The sequence below is a fragment of the Salvelinus fontinalis genome, chromosome 34 (assembly GCF_029448725.1).
Source record: "Salvelinus fontinalis isolate EN_2023a chromosome 34, ASM2944872v1, whole genome shotgun sequence".
In the NCBI taxonomy this organism is placed as follows: Eukaryota; Metazoa; Chordata; class Actinopteri; order Salmoniformes; family Salmonidae; genus Salvelinus; species Salvelinus fontinalis.
The window spans coordinates 6,944,049-6,963,134 of record NC_074698.1 but is presented as its reverse complement, the minus strand read 5'-3'; the positions used below and the strand labels follow the sequence as shown (position 1 = coordinate 6,963,134).

The following is a 19,086-nucleotide window of genomic DNA, read 5'->3' as shown; positions in this document are numbered from 1 at the left end:
AATGATCATTATCCTGTCAGGATTTATATGGTTATTGGTCTCTTGCCTTGTCCATCGTCCTGTAGAACTGCACCATATAAGAGATGACCATAGCTTCAGGGGTGCATGTATTTACTTGTTCAGCTTATTCAGTGCCTCTGTTGCACAATGCCATTGCAACAAATGACCCAATTCCTCCAAGTCAGTCAAGCATCCAGTCACACATGTCTGTACATGTCTGTACATCATGAGAAACGGAGCATACTGCAGAGTGACTGCTCCCTGCTTACATAATGGGCCTTTATCCACCAGGAACCATCTAGTGTTCTGGTCTGCCAGCTCCAACCCAGATTAGGGTGTGGTACTGACGCGTTCCCACAGAGCTAGACAACATAATGTTGGCTATAGACATTATACTGTACTTTAGATCTATTGGTGGCGGTGTGTGCCACACGGTACATGTGTGTGTGGGAGGAGGGTGTTTTTTTGTTTGGGGGGGGGGGGGGGTGGTTCTGAGGGTGTTCGACAGGGTAGTGAAACTGGTTTCCTGGTTTGAAAAAAAAGGTCCCTCCTTTCGGGTGCATTTTTACTAAACTAAACTCTAGAGCTGAGAGAACACGCTGAGAGTCTTTTACAGGTAAGATATTACTCCTTTTCATGACCACTTTGAGTATTACTGGAACAAGTGGAACTAGAGGTTGTATAGAAATTGTAAGGGTGACAGTATTCCACCTACATTTGATCCCTTTCCATGATCTATTTTTAAAACAAATCGTATTTCCATTTGGTTCTCCCCCGGTACCCATTGGTATGATGACTATTTAGAGATTCATTACTGGGCATATGTGAATCTATTAGTGCAGTTTACATGTGGGACATCCGTTTGATTTGTAACCGTTTCCCTGCAAATGAGAGTGGAGATGATTTTCTCCAGGTTTAGCCTCTCTAAACGGGTTATTGCACGGTTACTTAGTAGTGTAATTAAAGAGCCAGGCTTCCTAATGAGCCGAGCAGAGTGAGCAGCCGTTCTGTTATTGTTGAGAACTGCCTTGAAATCTTCCTTATTACACACAGGCTCCCAGGCTTTTCTTACATCTCCCATTCTAAACTGGCTGTTTAAAACCTGTGTGTGTCGTGTGTCATCAGGCAAACGGCCAACAGAGGAGAAGAAATTGCTGTTGAAATTTGAAAAAACTGTTCTCTACTGTATTTGAGTCCGAGAAAAACCTCTTGACACTGAGCAGGGCATGTCGTAATAAGAGTGAAGCTTTTCAGAGGGACACTTACAGTAACTGTATTCTACAGTACATTTTTGGACAGAATTGGATCAGATACGAATACAGATCCTCTTGGTATTCCAGGGGGTCAACCACACATGTATCTCTGCACAGCAGTCTAACTGAAAGGCTTAACCCTGCTAGTCTCTGTATTATAGAACTAAAGAGGTACATATCAGAACCACTCCAAAATGGCAGAGTCAGCCGAGGCCGTGGTAGCTAACCTGAGCAGCAGGAGGAATGTCACCATTGAGATCACCAATCTCACAAACAACTACTGTCTCATCAACCCAAAGTGAGTACACATCTCACCAAGCTACTGTTATTGTCACACTGTACATTCAAGGAAATGTTGAAAGCGTAACGTTATGCGTGTGTCCTCACTAGGGTATTCCTGGAGAGTGGGGATACCTACCACCCTCCCCAGCCCACAGTGCGCCCCCTGAAGACCGAAGTCTGCACGTTCAGCAAATCAAGCGCCAAGGCAACGGGCAGCTATGGCGTTCTGACCTATGACCTCTTTGAGAAGTCCCGGAACGACTACATCGAGACGGTGGCCCTCATGTTCGGTGTGCCCTGGGACTACAACATCTACAAGAACTGGTTCGCCGTGGGCATCTCCAACAAGGGCCGAGCCTGTGATGCGTCACTGTATAAAGAGATGTACAACGAAAAGACCCAGAAAGGTTTCATAAGAGAAGAAGCCAATGGCTCAGGGATCACCTATGAAGGGAACTACCTGGACATCAAGGCCACCATGTCCCCCATGGGCAGGGCCATCATGAAGGTGGAGGTATGGGACAAGCTGTTCACTCCCAGCCAGCAGACCCACTAAGGGGAACATCCAGCCTCCACCCTCTCCACCAGCACTACAGTATACCTCTGCTGTGTTGTACCTCTGTAACCAATCCATCCACCAATAGATATTACTATTCTGCCGTACTGCTACTGTTTGTATGTTTTGTTGCTGACATGTCTGAATTTCAAGACAACACCTTTCAGTAAATCTGCTTAAGATCACAGTTTAGTTTGCTTATGAATCCAGGCAGAAGCGATATCTGCTCTTTTCTGTAGAAGTCACTGTTCTGTTCATCTCTCAGTAGCGTCCTCTTTCAACTGGCATCTTCTCTAGAAATGTAAATCAAACAATGACTCACCAGAGGACGAGGGTGCATAGCTTACTTAACAACACATGGCCAGGAGCTGTCTCTGTCTGTATCTTCTTATGGCATTACTAGTCTATGAAATAAACGTTGTTATTTTGCTAAAGCTATTTGTGTATGATGAGTTTCTCTCTATTGATTGAGCCTGGAAATATTATGCAACAGTGCCCCTGAAGGAAAATTATACTGGCCTTTAATGGATAGTTAATACTGATATGAAGTCTTCAACTTCTGAATAACATTATGCATTGCATACCATGCAGGTTATGTGCAGTGGTGGAAAAAGTACTCAATTGTCATACTTGAGTAAAAGTAAAGACACCTTAATAGAAAATAGCTCAAGTAAAAGTGAAAGTCACCCAGTAAAATAATACTTGAGTAAAAGTCTAAAAGTATTTGGTTTTAAATATAGTTAAGTATCAAAAGTAAATGGAATTGCTAAAATGTACTTAAGTATCGAAAGTAAAAGTATAAATCATTTCAAATTCCTTATATTAAGCAAACCAGATGGGGCAATTTTCTTGTTTATTTATTGACGGACAGCCAGGGACACACTCCAACACTCAGACATAATTTACAAACAAAGCATTTGTGGTTAGTGAGTCCGCCAGATCAGAGGCAGTAGAGATGACCTGGGATGTTCTCTTGATAAGTGTGTGAATTGGACCATTTGTGACCCGATTCATGAGATTCAGGAAACTAGGCGAGTCATAAGTCCCGAATTCACAGGAGAGCCGTTTGAACTTTTAAACTATGTTTTACCAAAAACCGTTTTTTGGGCAGAAATGCCTTCTCGAACATGTGAACTTTTATGTGCCTTAATAACAAACTTGTATGCCATCTGTAAATACGAATAAAAGAGTTAGGAACCTTGTTGGTTAAGCCACAGAAATGTTTCCCTGTCTAAATGTAACGAGTACTTTTTGGTGTCAGGTAAAATGTATGGAGTAAAAAGTACATTCTTTTCTTTAGGAATGTAGTGAAGTAAAAGTAAAAGTTGCCAAAAATATAAATAGTAAAGTAAAGTACAGATACCCCCAAAAACGACTTAAGTAGTGCTTTTAAGCATTTTTTACTTCACGCCACTGGTTATGTGCAGTATGTAAGACATGTAATTTCTTGTCTTTAAAAAAAAATGGTATCAAACAGGAAATTATCCTTGGCGTGACCTTCTTAAAACAATTCCATATGCTGTAGCTTAGTAGAACCCCCCCCCCCCCCCCCCCCCCCGGCTTAGACAGGGCTTAGTCTGTAGAGTGTACCTGTAATCAGCTAAATTATAGTGTATCTGTAGCAAGATGAGTGACTCATAGAGTTGTAGTGAATGGCCATGCCTGGCACACCCAAATTCCACCACAACGTGTTTTCCTAAAATGTTTCAAGGCGTAATGCACAGTTTGCAATACAGTAACCCTTGATAAGCACAACCATGTCAATATTAAACCTCTATTGAAAACAAATGTAGCATTTGAAAGGCTCTTGAGAGGAACAGTAGGCCTGCCGACTGCTTCGAGGGCCTGACGGAGGAGATGACAGCCAGTGAATAGGAAGTCTCTTCAACCTAACAGCTATCATTCACTAAATACCAACACAGAGATGAAACCATTATCACTTCTACTTACAGTCTAATTCTAATTCCCTAGCCCTATAGGCAGAGGCATGGGTATTTCTTGAAAAGCTATCAGACCATCAACAATACTGCACCAGCCCCACAATGGGAGTGACTTACACACATAGAGTACACACTTATTATGCTAATAGTACTGCTACGATTGGAGGGATGCAATCATTAACCTTGTGAAAATGAGGGTACTGCTAGGAGAGAACGCTGCAGAAGCTCTTCAATCACATCCCAGCCAGATGTTATTGTGTTTCTAACAGCAAATCCACTTACAATTCCAACTCTGCATTTCTAACTCTGTTTCCCCCCGCGCGGTAGATTCATTCTGCTTTAGCTGCGTTAACTGGTTACCGCCACAAAGAGGCCCTGATCAAAGGTTCCTCTTCCCGCTGTAGCATTTACATAAGATAGAAGCATAAACTAGCTCTATTTAGGCTCAATCTCAGAAGCGTTGTTGAGTGGTGCATTGAAACAGCGACAGGCACTGGCGCCTATAACAGATGGGGCCACTCGGCAGCGCTAAGCAGGGCTTTTTGTCTGTTACATCTTTGAAAGAGGATAAACTCCCTCACTCCTTTCACATTCTCCCTCTTTCAATCTCCCACATGTATTCACTCATACACCTGCATATACTTATGCATGCTTTCATGTATTGTGTTGTATGTGATTGTGTTTTGTGTGGGTGCGGGCGTGCGGGCGTGCGTGACTACATTCGTGAGTTTGTTCGTGTGTGTGTGTGTGTGTGTGTGTGTGTGTGTGTGTGTGTGTGTGTGTGTGTGTGTGTGTGTGTGTGTGTGTGTGTGTGTGTGTGTGTGTGTGTGTGTGTGTGTGTGTGTGTGTGTGTGTGTGTGTGTGTGTGTGTGTGTGTGTGTGTGTGTGTGCATAGACTCATACAATAGTATGCTTGGCATTTAGTACATTTCCTTAAAAACAGCCAAAGCACATAAGCCAGTATCACAGCAGTCGTTTGGTAGTCAGCTTAAGTCCCTGCTGATTTCCTGTACTTTTACTCTTTGATTTGAGGAGAATCAGTTGATTAGAGCTGAACATTCTCCTGTCTCTGGTGTTACACATAACACTGGCAAGATAATAATGCACCTTCACCTGCTAAAACATTCCATGGTCTGAACTAACGTTACCAATTTATTGTGTTATCCCAGTGCTCTGTATTACTGTGAAGTGCTGAGAGCCATCTTTATCTGCTTTCAAAGACTGCCACCTAGAGGCTGTCCCAGGTAATGACTCACACTGCATTACAACAGAACATTAGGGAGCATTTATCTAACTGTCACGATTGTGTGGCGGATTAACGGACCAAAATGCAGCTTTTGGAAAATAAGCCATCTTCTTTTATTATAACAACACGAAGATGAACACGAACAAAACACTTTAACAAAACAACAAAACGACCGTGAAGCTACAAACGTTCGTGACAGAATTACCCACCATAGGACCAAGCGGCATGGAAGGCGGCAACAGGACCTAACCACAAAGGATTTCTGGACATGGGAGGAGATACTGGATGGTAAGGGGCCTTGGGATCAACCTGGAGAATATCGCCTCCCTCGTGAAGAGCTGGAGGCAGCGAAAGCCGAGAGGAGGCGATATGAGGAGGCAGCACGGAGACAAGGCTGGAAGCCCGTGAGTACAACCCAAAAATTTCTTGGGGGGGGCCTTAAAGGGGGTGTGGCGAAGTCAGGTAGGAAACCTGCGCCTACTCCCTGTACTTACCGTGGAGAGCGAGAGTACGGGCAGACACCGTGTTACGCAGTAGAGCGCACGGTGTCTCCTGTACGCGTGCATAGCCCGGTTCGGTACATTGCAGCTCCACGTATCGGCCGGGCTAGACTGAGCGTTGAGCCATATGTCATGAAGCCGGCCCAACGCATCTGGTCACCAGTGCGTCTCCTCGGGCCGGCGTACATGGCACCAGCCTTACGCATGGTGTCCCCGGTTCGCCTACATAGGCCGGTGCGGGTTATTCCACCTCCCCGCACTGGTCAGGCGACGGGGAGCATAGAACCAGGTAAGGTTGGGCAGGCTCGGCGTTCAAGGGAGCCAGTACGCCTGCACGGTCCGGTATTTCCGGCGCCACCTCCCCGCCCCAACCCAGTACCACCAGTGCCTCCTCCACGCACTAGCTATATGGTGCGTGTCTCCAGCCTTTTACCACCAGTGTCTAAACCACGTACCAAGCCTCCTGTGTGTCCCCAGAGTCCTGTGCGTCCTGTTGCTGCTCCCCGCACTAGCCCTGAGATGCGTGTCCCCAGCCCGGTGCCACCAGTCCCGGCACCACGCACCAGGCCTACAGTGCGCCTCAGCCGGCAGGAGTCTGCCGTCTGCACTGCAATGACTGAACTGCCCGTCTGCCAAGCGCCATCTGAGCCATCCGTCTCCCCAGCGCCATCTGAGCCATCCGTCTCCCCAGCGCCATCTGAGCCATCCGTCTGCAATGAGCCTGCAAAGCCGCCCGTCTGCCATGAGCCTGCAAAGCCGCCCGTCTGCCATGAGCCCACTGAGCCGTCCGCCAGACAGGAGCCGCTAGAGCCGCCAGCCAGACAGGAGCCGCTAGAGCCGTCCGTCAGACAGGATCTGCCAGAGCCGCCAACCAGACAGGATCTGCCAGAGCCGCCAACCAGACAGGATCTGCCAGAGCCGCCAACCAGACAGGAGCAGCCAGATCAGTCAGCCAGCCATGAGCAGCCAGATCCGTCAGCCAGCCATGAGCAGCCAGATCCGTCAGCTAGCCATGAGCAGCCAGATCCGTCAGCTAGCCATGAGCAGCCAGATCCGTCAGTTAGCCATGAGCAGCCAGATCCGTCAGCTAGCCATGAGCAGCCAGATCCGTCAGCTAGCCATGAGCAGCCAGATCCGTCAGCTAGCCATGAGCAGCCAGATCCGTCAGCTAGCCATGAGCAGCCAGATCCGTCAGCTAGCCATGAGCAGCCAGATCCGTCAGCTAGCCATGAGCAGCCAGATCCGTCAGCTAGCCATGAGCAGCCAGATCCGTCAGCCAGCCATGAGCAGCCAGATCCGTCAGCCAGCCATGAGCAGCCAGATCAGTCAGCCAGCCATGAGCAGCCAGATCAGTTAGCCAGCCATGAGCAGCCAGATCCGTTAGCCAGCCATGAGCAGCCAGATCTGTCAGCCAGCCATGGGCCGTCCCTCAGTCCGGAGCTGCAGTCCCTCAGTCCGGAGCTGCAGTCCCTCAGTCCGGAGCTGCCATTCCTCAGTCCGGAGCTGCCCCTTATCCTGGTACTGCCCCTTATCCTGGTACTGTCCCTTACCCTGGTACTGTCCTTTAGTCCGGAACTGCCCCTTAATGCAATGGGGTTAATGTGGAGGGGGGTCGTTTGGAGAAAGCCTAGGAGGTGGTTAGGTACTGTGGTGACGAGGGGACTACGACCAGAGCCGGAGCCGCCACCGTGGAGGGGAGCCCACCCAGACCCTCCCCTAGACTGTGTATGGTGCGCCCGGAGTTCGCGCCTCAAGGGGGGGGTTATGTCACGCCCTGGCCTTATTATTCTTTGTTTTCTTTATTATTTTAGTTAGGTCAGGGTGTGACATGGGGAATGTTTATGTTTTGTTGTTTTGGGTGTTTATTTGGTAAAGGGGTTAATGGGTATAGTATATGGTTTTGTGTTGAGTGTAGATGTTTAGCATTGTCTATGGTGGTTAGTTATCTAGGAGAGTCTATGGTTACCTGAATGAGTTCCCAATAAGAGACAGCTGATTTCGGTTGTCTCTGATTGGGAGCCTTATTTAGGGTAGCCATAGGCTCTCATTGGTTGTGGATAATTGTCTATGTAAGAACGTTAGTAGCCTGTATGTTTGTGCACAACGTTTGTAGCTTCACGGTCGTTTTTGTTGTTTTGTTAAAGTGTTTTTGTGTCGTGTTCATCTTCGTGTTATAATAAAAGAAGATGGCTTATTTTCCAAAAGCTGCATTTTGGTCCGTTAATCCGCCACACGATCGTGACACTAACTAATACTGGGCACAATATATAGAGGTACATCTAACTTGATGGTTAGCTGCCATTGAACAAAAACGAGGAGACAAGAGGAGGAGAAAGTTCTGAAAAATCCCAAATGTCAGTACAATGAACCAAAATCTCATGATAACAGATTTGAAAGGACACAATATCCTCAAGACAGCCTTCATCAGAGAGGAGGAGGACTGATGTCGTACTGAGAGTCAAGGGGTTAGAGTTGAGAGGTCAGCTCACCCAATGTCTCCTCCCTTCAGCAGCCTGCGGCCTTGATGTCCAGCCGGGCCTGGTACTCCTGGGAGCTGCGCTCTGTGTCTGCCCTGATCTGGGTCAGCTGTTTCTCCAGACCTGTCAACTGACGCCTGTAGGCTCATCCTCATAGCTCCGTAGCAAGCTTCCATCTCCGCAAGGTTCCCCTCCATAGAACCTTCTACAAGGGCAGGGCCACAGACACACAGTGAAAACTGAGCTGAACTCTGATTCTTCATTCCTTTTTGGTTAGGTCTGACTTGGACACTTTTTTCTGTAGGTCATTTTGCATTTTATTTTCCAAATAGATGTATTTTCAATCCCTACAGCAGACAAGTAAGGGGCAAGAGTTGTGATATCTTTAGCTGAAATGATCCTTGGTACTGTAAAAATCATTTGTGGCTTGTTTTGAAACTCTTTAGGCCTCTTTGTTATGAGTAACATGATGCATGATGTAATACGGTCCAAACTGAGAGTCTTATAATGTCATAGGTAAATGAGAAACTAAAGTGCTTCTATCCAAGATGTTCTTAGTCTTCCGTGCTGGGTGTGCCACCTTACCATGGAACTCTACATCGGTTGTGTTGGGAATGTGACTTTACCATGGAATGTGGACACTGCAGCTCCAGTTCCAGGTCTCTGGCGGTGGACTGGCCGCTCTTCAGCTCTACACTGGTAGTCTACAGGACCTCGGTCCTGGAGCTCTTCAGCTCTACACTGGTAGTCTGCAGGACCTCGGTACTGGAGCTCTTCAGATCTACACTGGTAGTCTGCAGGACCTCGGTACTGGAGCTCTTCAGCTCTACACTGGTAGTCTGCAGGACCTCGGTACTGGAGCTCTTCAGCTCTACACTGGTAGTCTACAGGACCTCGGTACTGGAGCTCTTCAGCTCTACACTGGTAGTCTGCAGGACCTCGGTACTGGAGCTCTTCAGCTCTACACTGGTAGTCTGCAGGACCTCGGTACTGGAGCTCTTCAGATCTACACTGGTAGTCTGCAGGACCTCGGTACTGGAGCTCTTCAGATCTACACTGGTAGTCTGCAGGACCTCGGTACTGGAGCTCTTCAGCTCTACACTGGTAGTCTGCAGGACCTCGGTACTGGAGCTCTTCAGCTCTACACTGGTAGTCTACAGGACCTCGGTCCTGGAGCTCTTCAGCTCTACACTGGTAGTCTACAGGACCTCGGTCCTGGAGCTCTTCAGCTCTACACTGGTGGTCTGCAGGACCTCGGTCCTGGAGCTCTTCAGCTCTACACTGGTGGTCTGCAGGACCTCAGTACTGTAGCTCACCTCCTGCTGCAACACTTCAGCCTGAGGGAACCAACACACACAGGTCAAAATCATTAACTCATGAATAAACGTATAAGACATATATAAAATATATGATATAAAAACATAATATTAAAAAAGCATACTGTTATTTCTTAAATAGAAATAATAATCTTGAAATGTTATGTATTCAGATCCCTGTAGTCATACACTATGTATGCTTTCCAAATGCACACTATTCCCTACATAGTGCACTACTTTTTACCAGAGCTCTATGGGCCCTGGTCAAAAGTAGTGCACCCTACAGGAATAGCGTGCAATTTGGGACGTAATATATGTCTGTGTGTTTGTCCCCTTGCCTTGTTCTTGAACCAGGCCTCGGTGTCTCTGGTGCTGCTCTCTGATCTCAGTGATGACAGTGTTCAGGCCCTGGGCCCGGGGCCACGTCCACCTCCACCTGCACCTGACCACTCATCGTGGCACAGAATGACATGGTCTTCTAGGAAACAACAACAACATCAACAACAACAACATTACAGTAGTATCAGCATAGGAATTGGCAAGACAGCACAGGCAGATCTGGGACCAGGCTACCCTACAGTACTAAGAGATCTACCTTCTTATGGTTCTTCTTGAGGTAAACCACCTCCTCCTTCAGGTCCTCCAGCTGCATCGCCAGGTCGCTCCTGGCCAGGGACATCTCTCCCAGCATCCTCTTCAGCCCCCGATGTCAGCCTCCACAGACTGGCGCAGACCAAACTCACTCTCAAACTTTGTGGTTGACACTTAGTTTGGACTCCAGTTGATCAAATTATAATATAAATATATCTATGATATCTGACATTTCAGCAATTGTAATGCTATGGAATAATGTTGTTTTATTCATTCCTGAAATATTCATGTCAATCTTGAGTAAAAATGGTAACTAATTGCTAATGGCTTATATGTTAGACTCACTGGATTCTGAAGCCAGTTCGGTGTTATTCACCGGTAGGGCCAATTCAGCCACCACAGTGCTGGTTGCCAAGAACTTCACACAGAGAAAAGTATCAGGTTTCAGGTTAGATTATCTCCCGCCACTGGAGACACCTTTCAATTTCACCATGAAGTAGTTTGGCATGACGCCAATGTTATTTTGCGTATGTCACAATATGGATTGAATGCATCAGCGCTCAGTAAATGCAGAAACAAATTGCAGATGCTCTAGTTAATCTTGTGCATTGTAAAGGTCTTGGCTGGCGGCCAGGTTACAGGGAGTTTAATGAAAAAAGGCGACCAGCACACACAAATTATATTCATGTTATGTACAGTAACACAACAAAATCCATCAGTATTTGTGAGTTTTCTCCATCTTAATTCATGCATGTTTTGGCCATGATAGTAAACCTACAAGGAACATACCTTGGAGCGGAGCTCGTCGATGGGTGCTGATGTCCCTGGTGTCGACCTTGACATGGCTGAGCCCCCGCACCCTGAACTACTGCTCTGGCTTGGTGTTGGCCTCGTCCAGGATGGCAACCCTCTCCAGGTACGTACCCAGGCACTCCTCTGCCTCCTCCAGCCCCACCATCCATGGAGAAGCCACAGAAGATCATCCCTCCACCACCTCAAGAGCCAAAGCCCCCACCCATGGAGCTGAATCGGCCCCTACCAGCAGAGGAGGAGGCTGTAGTGGAGGAAATGCCAATCCCCTTACCCCCGGTCCCTGTGTACACACTTCCAGACCTCCCGGAAATCATGGACATGCCCGTATCAGAGCATGAGGAGTTGAAGTTCCCCATGGAGGCTGCTGAGCATAGCCCGACTCCAATGAGAAGCTGCTGCCGCGATTGGAGAATGTGGCCATGATGACTTCAAAGAGCGCTAGAAGCATGGTCTCTGGTGCGAAATGCACTGCAGGCGGGGTGCAGTTGTGGTCTCTCTGTAAAACACTGTTATTAATGGGCATTTGGAATGTGCTGACTTGGGTCTGCCTTGAGCCATCTCTGTATTTTCATTTTCACGATCACAGGGTCTCTCTCTCTCTCTCTCTCTCTTTTTCTCTATCAGACATAGACTCTGACCCTGCTGGGAGTATCTTTGTTTTCCAGAGTCCATGTAAAAGGGCTATGAAATAAAACAAATCTGTTTCCCTTTGGTTGCTATGTGTTCTGCCAACTTGTCATATTGGGGATGAGTAACATCTCTCTTTCTCTCTGCCTTTCCTCTGCCCTCCCTTATTGTAAGGCCAATACACTACATTTCACAATGACTAATTAGTGGCTTGTGTAGGCCATTTACTGAATTACATTTAAACATAGACACACAATCTGCACGTAACTAAGCAAAAAGGTTATATTCAATATTTTGCTATGTATTTCCATAGCTCTCTCATCCTCACGTTGGCTAAATGACGAACGCCAGCTCTCTGTCTGGGACTGATCCTCTGACAGCAAGACAGACAGGAGATCAATACAAACCACTGCCCATCCCATCTCTGTTCTGTGCGTGGGCTTTTTCTTCTTTTAACCCCCAACCTAACCCCCCCCCCCACTGCGCACACACTGGTTGAATCAATTTTGTTTCCGGATCATTTCAATGAAAGTACGTTGAACCAACATGGAATAGACGTTGAACTGACGTCTGTGCCCAGTGGACATGCTCTGCCACTCAGTCCTCTCTGTCAGCTAGTCAGCCCATCTGCAGGATGTCCTCTAGCTCTTTCACTCACAAACACGCCACTCCCTCCCCTCCTACCCCCTCCTCCAAATCGTGTATGTCCAGACATGCAAACAAGAATGATAGGGTCATAGGTCTACACTGGAAGCTGCTTAGGGGAGGATGGCTCATAATAATGGCTGGAATGGAGTCAATGGAATGGTGTCCACCACATGGAAACCACGTTGTTGATGTGTTTTGTACCATTCCATTGGCACCATTCCAGCCATTATTATGAGCCGTCCTCCCCTCAGCAGCCTCCACCGACACTACTGTACAACTGCAAACTGCAGTAGGCCATTAGATGTCTCTTGCAGTAGTAGACCAGAGCTAGCTGACCAAGCATCATCGACTAGCTAGCTACTAAATAACTACAGTAGCTATCGCTTTCCACAATGCAAGCTATCAAATAAACTAAGCTGCAAATATCCAACGGTGGAGTTGATTATCAATATATAATCAATGCGGTATTCATCCAAAAGTAACTTTAGATACGGATTCGTTTTGCACCAACAGAATGCATTTGGTAGACTTTATTTTATACTTAAAAAAGACTTACAGCAACATGTAAGTCGCTCTGGATAAGAGCGTCTGCTAAATGACTTAAATGTAAATGTAAATGCAGTAACTGCACATTTGGTCCAAATTGAGTTAAGACCGAAATCAGGTTTTGTAGTATCTGTTTTATCTTGTGCCCTGGTTCAATTATCTTCAGTTTCAGAGAAAATACTGTAGAGTGTCAAATTTCCAGTAACTACAAAATCCAAATAAAACCCAAGGCAAACAGCAGTAACTTCTGTTACTAGGTGAAGTTACTGTACTCTGGGTTTGTTCCACTGTGTTTTGACTGCAGTTACTGCCGTTTGCCCATTCTATCGAGTTCAGGCCATCCCGATCCTGACCCACACACACCATGAGACAGCCGGTGATCCAGTTATTACCAGAATAAATAGGGCACAATCCCACAGACCAATTATGGCTGAACTCGCATTGCAATGCAAATACCCAGATTATGTATACATCGTTTGTGATCTTGTACCTACCTATTTAGTCACAGATTTAGTTCCCTAATGCAATTGGTAACCTTAATGTCATCATTTGCATATTGCATCCAAACACATCGTTGGATCTTTTTGGATGTGTTTACAGACTAAGCTTCTTCTGCCTTTAGGTTATCCCACCAATGTGAAATGAAAGGACTTGAAAAGCATAAATGAATCCAAGTATATGTCAGATATGACTGGTGTTACGTAAGTGAACGGGTCCATAGAGGGGTGTGTACACCATATGGATGAGATGATTAATGAGCTGAGCCAGCTAGCTTGACAAAACATTCAGAAGTAACTTCATATTTTTCAGAAAGACGCCCTTTCGAACGGGCATGGTCTAATTGAATCAACAATCAAATACACATGTCTGAGTTGACCTTTCTTAATGAAACGTCAAATCTATTGTTGTTTCGGGTTGTTTATCAAAGTCAGCGGGCTAACTTATTGATCCTGCTTTGTAGCATAACGCTCTGGTCCTTTCCCAGGGAGGGGAGCAGGGAGAAGAGAAGAGAACAGCCGCCAGCGACATGTCAGCCTATGTCAGCAGTAGATCTAGGAAACGATGAGGCCGGGAGAAGTCTCTTCTATATCACTTGACTTGAATCGCTTCCCTTTAATCTGTACATTGAGACGTATCACGGCATTATTTGAACAATGTTGTCGATCTTCAAAAGAGTGTACACAAGGCACGGAACTCTGGGGTGTTTTTGCATAACACTAAATGCATTTTCAAAATGTAGATGCCCTCTCAGAACAGCAAATACATTCATCATAAATATCATGATAACACATGATCAAAAGAACACGACTGCCTGCACAAATAATAACACAACCATACCTCTTGAGTCAAATTGGGAAAAAAGTCAAGTTAATCTACATCCGATGTAATCAATAGATCTTCATTGCGGACACATCATGATGATCAAAATACATTGATTGGATACCACGAAAATTGGGGAGAAAATGGGATAAAAAAAAAAAATAATAAAAAAAAAAAAATACATCATGATGATCGAAATAGGAAAAACAACTATTAAAAGGTGCAACTACTCTCCTTTGTGCATATGCAGCATTCCGTTCTGCACACCCCTGTGCTGTTGTACTGCCCCGTTATTTGTCTGTCTGTGGCCTGTTAGCTTGCATGATTATTGCATTTCTCCTTCAACCTCTCTCATCCACGAGTTGTTTTGAGCCACAGGACTGCCGCTGACTAGATGTTTTTTGTTTGTTGCACCATCCTCGGTAAACCCTTGACGCTGTCGTGCGTGGAAAGCCCAGGAGGGCGGCTGTTTCTGAGATACTGGATCCGGCGCGCCTGACACAGACGATCATACCACGCTCAAAGTCGCTTAGGTCACTCGTTTTGCCCATTCTAATGTTCAATCAAACTGAATGCCTCGAAGCCTGTCTACCTGCTTTATATAGCAAGCCATGGCCAATTGACTCACTGGCTGTAGGAGCGATCCATTTTCGTGAACTCAAAAAGCCAGCGAAAAGTTTGTTGAATTCCCTAATGTGTTATCACGAAGCATAACCAAATTCCAATAAAAAAAACAATGTCTGGTTTTTGGTTTAGTTGTCAGCTGTAGTGTATATTTTTAGTTGGACCGTGGGTTGAATTGAAGCTATATCAGTTGATGACCTCGCAAATGCGATAAAGGCCTAAATAGCATCATTGATGTTATGAGTGATAAAGTATGGTCAAATTTAATTTGCTATATAAACCTACCCTTTGGAATGACTTCAATAGCAACAGCGAATTGAGTGGAGAATTGAGTGGAGAATTGAGTGGCATTAAGTGGAGATCTCTCAAGAATCATTCTCAAGATATCACAATGGTAATAGTCAGTGGCAAATATCAAAGCTTAGAAGGATTGGGCTTGGTTAAACACCTGGATGGGAAACCAAAGGTATAGATGTATATCATGGCAGAGCAAACTGGGGACCGTTTGGCAGCCCGTAACAATGCTTTGTTTGGCCCATCAGGACCAGTAGGGGCCCCCTACCAAAAAAAGTATATATATATACTTCAACCGTGGGTTGACCGGTCAAAGTACTGGTCAAAAGTTTGGACACACCTACTCATTCAAGGATTTTTCTTTATTTTTACCAGTTTCTACATTGTATAATAATAGTGAAGACATCAAACTATGAAATAACAGATATGAATACTGTAGTAACCAAAAAAGTTGTTAAACAAATCTAAATATATTTTATTTAGGTTCTTCAAAATAGCCACCTTTTGCTTTGATGACAGATTTGCACACTCTTGGCATTCTCTCAACCAGCTTCACCTGGAAGTCTTTTCCAACGGTTTTGAAGGAGTTCCCACATATGCTTAGCACTTGTTGCCTGCTTTTCCTTCACTCTGCGGTCCAAGTCATCACAAATAATTTCAATTGGGTTGAGGTCTGGTGATTGTGGAGGTCAGGTCATCTCATGCAGCACTCCATCACTCTCCTTCTTGGTCAAATAGCCCTTGCACAGCCTGGAGGTGTGTTGGGTCATTGTCCTGTTGAAAAACAAATGATAGTCCCAAGTGAAAACCAGATGGGATGGCGTATCGCTGCAGAATGCTGTGGGAACCATGCTGGTTAAGTGTGCCTTGAATTCTAAATAAATCACATACAGTGTCACCAGCAAACCACCCCCACACCATCACACCTCCTCCTCCATGCTTCACGGTGGGAACCACACATGCGGAGATCATCGTCTCACCTACTCTGCATCTCACAAAGACACGGCGGTTGGAACCAAATATCTCAAATTTGGAATCATCTGACCAATGGACAGATTTCCACCGTTCTAATGTCCATTGCTCATGTTTCTTGGCCCAAGCAAGTCTCTTCTTATTATTGGTGTCCTTTAGTAGTGGTTGCTTTGCAGTAATTCGACCATGAAGGCCTGATTCACACAGTCTCCTTTGAACAGTTCATGTTGTGATATGTCTGTTACTTGAACTCCGTGAAGCATTTATTTGGGCTGCAATCAACTCTAATGAACTTATCCTCTACAGCAGTGGTAACTCTGGGTCTTCCTTTTCTGTGGTGGTCCTCATGAGAGCCAGTTTCATCATAACGCTTGATGGTTTTTGAGACTGCACTTGAAGAAACTTTCAAAGTTGTTGAAATTTTCCGGATTGACTGACCTTCATGTCTTAAAGTAATGATGGACTGTCGTTTCTCTATGTTTATTTGAGCTGTTCTTGCCATAATATGGACTTGGTGTTTAGCCAAATAGGGCTATCTTCTCTATATCACTCCTACCTTGTCACAACACAACTGATTGGCTCAAACGCATTAAGAAGGAAAGAAATTCCACATATTAACTTTTAACAAGGCACACCTGTTAATTGAAATGTATTTCAAGTAACTACTTCATGAAGCTTCCTATGGCTTACCGCAAAGTGGTAGGCCACATTGGGACAGCCAAGTGCTGCCTGTCCTCTGTTGCAACACTCACTACCGAGTTCCAAACTGCCTCTGGAAGCAACATCAGCACATAAAATGGGTTTCCATGGCCAAGCAGCCGCACACAAGCCTAAGATCACCATTCGCAATGCAAAGCGTCGGCTGGAGTGGTGTAAACCACTGGAGCAGTGGAAACGAGTCCTCTGGAGTGATAAATGACGCTTCGCCATCTGGCAGTCTGACGGACAAATCTGGGTTTTGCGGATATCAGGAGAACGCTACCTGCCTGAATGCATAGCACCAACTGTAAAGTTTGGTGGAGGAGGAATAATGGTCTGGGGCTGTTTTTCATGGTTCGGGCTAGGCTTCTTAGTTCCTGTGAAGCATACAATGACATTCTAGACGATTCTGTGCTTCCAACTTTGTGGCAGTTTGGGGAAGGTCCTTTCTTTTTTCAGCATGACAATGTCATAAAGCGAGTTCCAGAAATGGTTTGTAGAGATCGGTGTGGAAGAACTTGACTGGCCTGCACAGAGCCCTGACCTCAACCCCATCAAACACCTTTGGGATGAATTGGAACGCCGACTGCGAGCCAGGCCTAATCACCAAACATCAGTGCCCGACCTCACTAATGCTCTTGTGGCTGAATGGAAGCAAGTCCTCGCAGCAATGTTTCAACATCTAGTGGAAAGCCTTCCTCCCTTTGAGATGTTCGACATTTGGTCATGTAGTGTATGTAGACACTGGTTCAGTGCTGGAGATGATGAAAATGATGTTGAAAAGAGGAGGAATTGCCCTTTAACATCATGCTGTTATTGTTTATGCGTGTAGATTAATCTCATATCAAGTGTTTTGTTTTTGCTGTTATATGATCAAAGGATACACAATAAGATCTCTGTATGAAGAGTACTGTTAAGGGTACAGTTGGTTTGATTATGTAGTTTTGAAGAACAAAGAATCAAAAGGTTTTTAGAAAATGTTGTTCTCACTCCCTCTATCTAGCAGATGAGTTGCTCCTAGAGACACTAGAATCCACAAACGCAAGCTATGTTTCGATTTAAGGCATCTTCACTGGAGTGTTGACAACTCAGCTGTTGGGATTGGTTATTTTGGAGTGTTGTTATTGATTGATCTGTGACACTATGATGGAGCAGGTAAAATGTATTTGGGTGCCTGGGCTGCTGGAAGTGCAGCGATAGCGGCCATTCAGAAGATGTCACCTATGCTTGAGGCAGAATCCACATTAGGGGCTCTGATGGGGGCAGTTTGGGCAGCTGGGGTGTCTCGTTTTGCAGCAGGAATGGCAGGAAGAAGGTTTGGAGTAGGAGCAGCAGGAGCAACTGGGACAGCAGTATGGGCAGCACTTAGTACTTTTCTGTCTGTTGGAGGACAGGTGAGAATGTACAGGATGTTACTAAAGTTGGTCTGCCGCTGAGATTCCACTCGTGACGGCCTATTATGTCAGAGTGAACTGAGTACTTTGTGAAAGACAGATGTGCTCAGAGAACTATCTCAAATTGCTTACATTATTTGCATCTAATTAGTTTGGGATTCAGATGAATCATGTATGTTTAATGACATAATAGTTAACTACACTAACCAGGAATTTAGATATACTTGGTATATGTATCAAAATGTATCTAATATTTTGTAATAATCTTGAATCGAATGAATGAGGGACTGAACACAGACCCAAAGTATCTTTGCGTTTCAAAGGATTTCAGTCTTTGTTAAATTACTTCTTTTTTTTAAAGAAATTTGCAAATTTAAGATAAATGAGATTAATTTAAGTGTCAATAAGTATCAATAATTTTGAACGTCTGGATGGAATAGCTTTGAAATGTTATTTGAGAGACTAACCTCTAGAGGGCAATGTCTTGCAAGAAGAAAGAAATCACTTTTTTCAAGTAGTTTAGCCAAGCAAGCCTCTTAAATGACTCCTTACTTACTTTGCTTAAGGTAGTCCATCGCATTTGATGATGACATCCACCACTGCTTGTGGGTTTGCTGAAGACTGTATAATCTGATGTGGTATGCAATGTCTGCCACAGTCAGAGCACACAATGGCCCGTTCAGTCCTTTTTTCCTCAGCCAACTGCACACCTTGATGGAAAAGCCCACGCCATGTGGAATGGTCCGTGGCAACAGTCTTTAGGAAGGCAGAGTTTACCCCACACTTCTTTAGTGAGTGTCTTCAAGGGATCCTTTAGAGTGCTTTTTCTGCCCAGTGCGACGGCCCAGTTGTAGCTGTCTGTACTGCATCTTTCCAGGAAGGCGGTCCTCTAGCATCCGGATGGCATGGCCGAGTTATCTAAGCTGCTGGTGTGTGATGGACGCCTCAGTGCTCCTGCTTTTGTTTCCTTTGTAGGATCTCTAAGTGT

At 45.4% G+C, this 19,086-nt stretch overlaps 1 protein-coding gene across 1 annotated transcript; it reads left to right on the top strand.

Moving 5' to 3' along the window:
- The first annotated feature begins 508 nt into the window (after nt 1-508).
- On the top strand, nt 509-2,525 carry LOC129832737 (DELTA-stichotoxin-Hcr4a-like). The gene is made up of 3 exons (XM_055896734.1): nt 509-616; nt 1,415-1,551; nt 1,644-2,525. The coding sequence occupies exons 2-3, from the start codon at nt 1,448-1,450 to the stop codon at nt 2,089-2,091; spliced, it is 552 nt and encodes a 183-aa protein (XP_055752709.1). The 5' UTR covers nt 509-616; nt 1,415-1,447; the 3' UTR covers nt 2,092-2,525.
- Nucleotides 2,526-19,086: the final 16,561 nt, after the last annotated feature.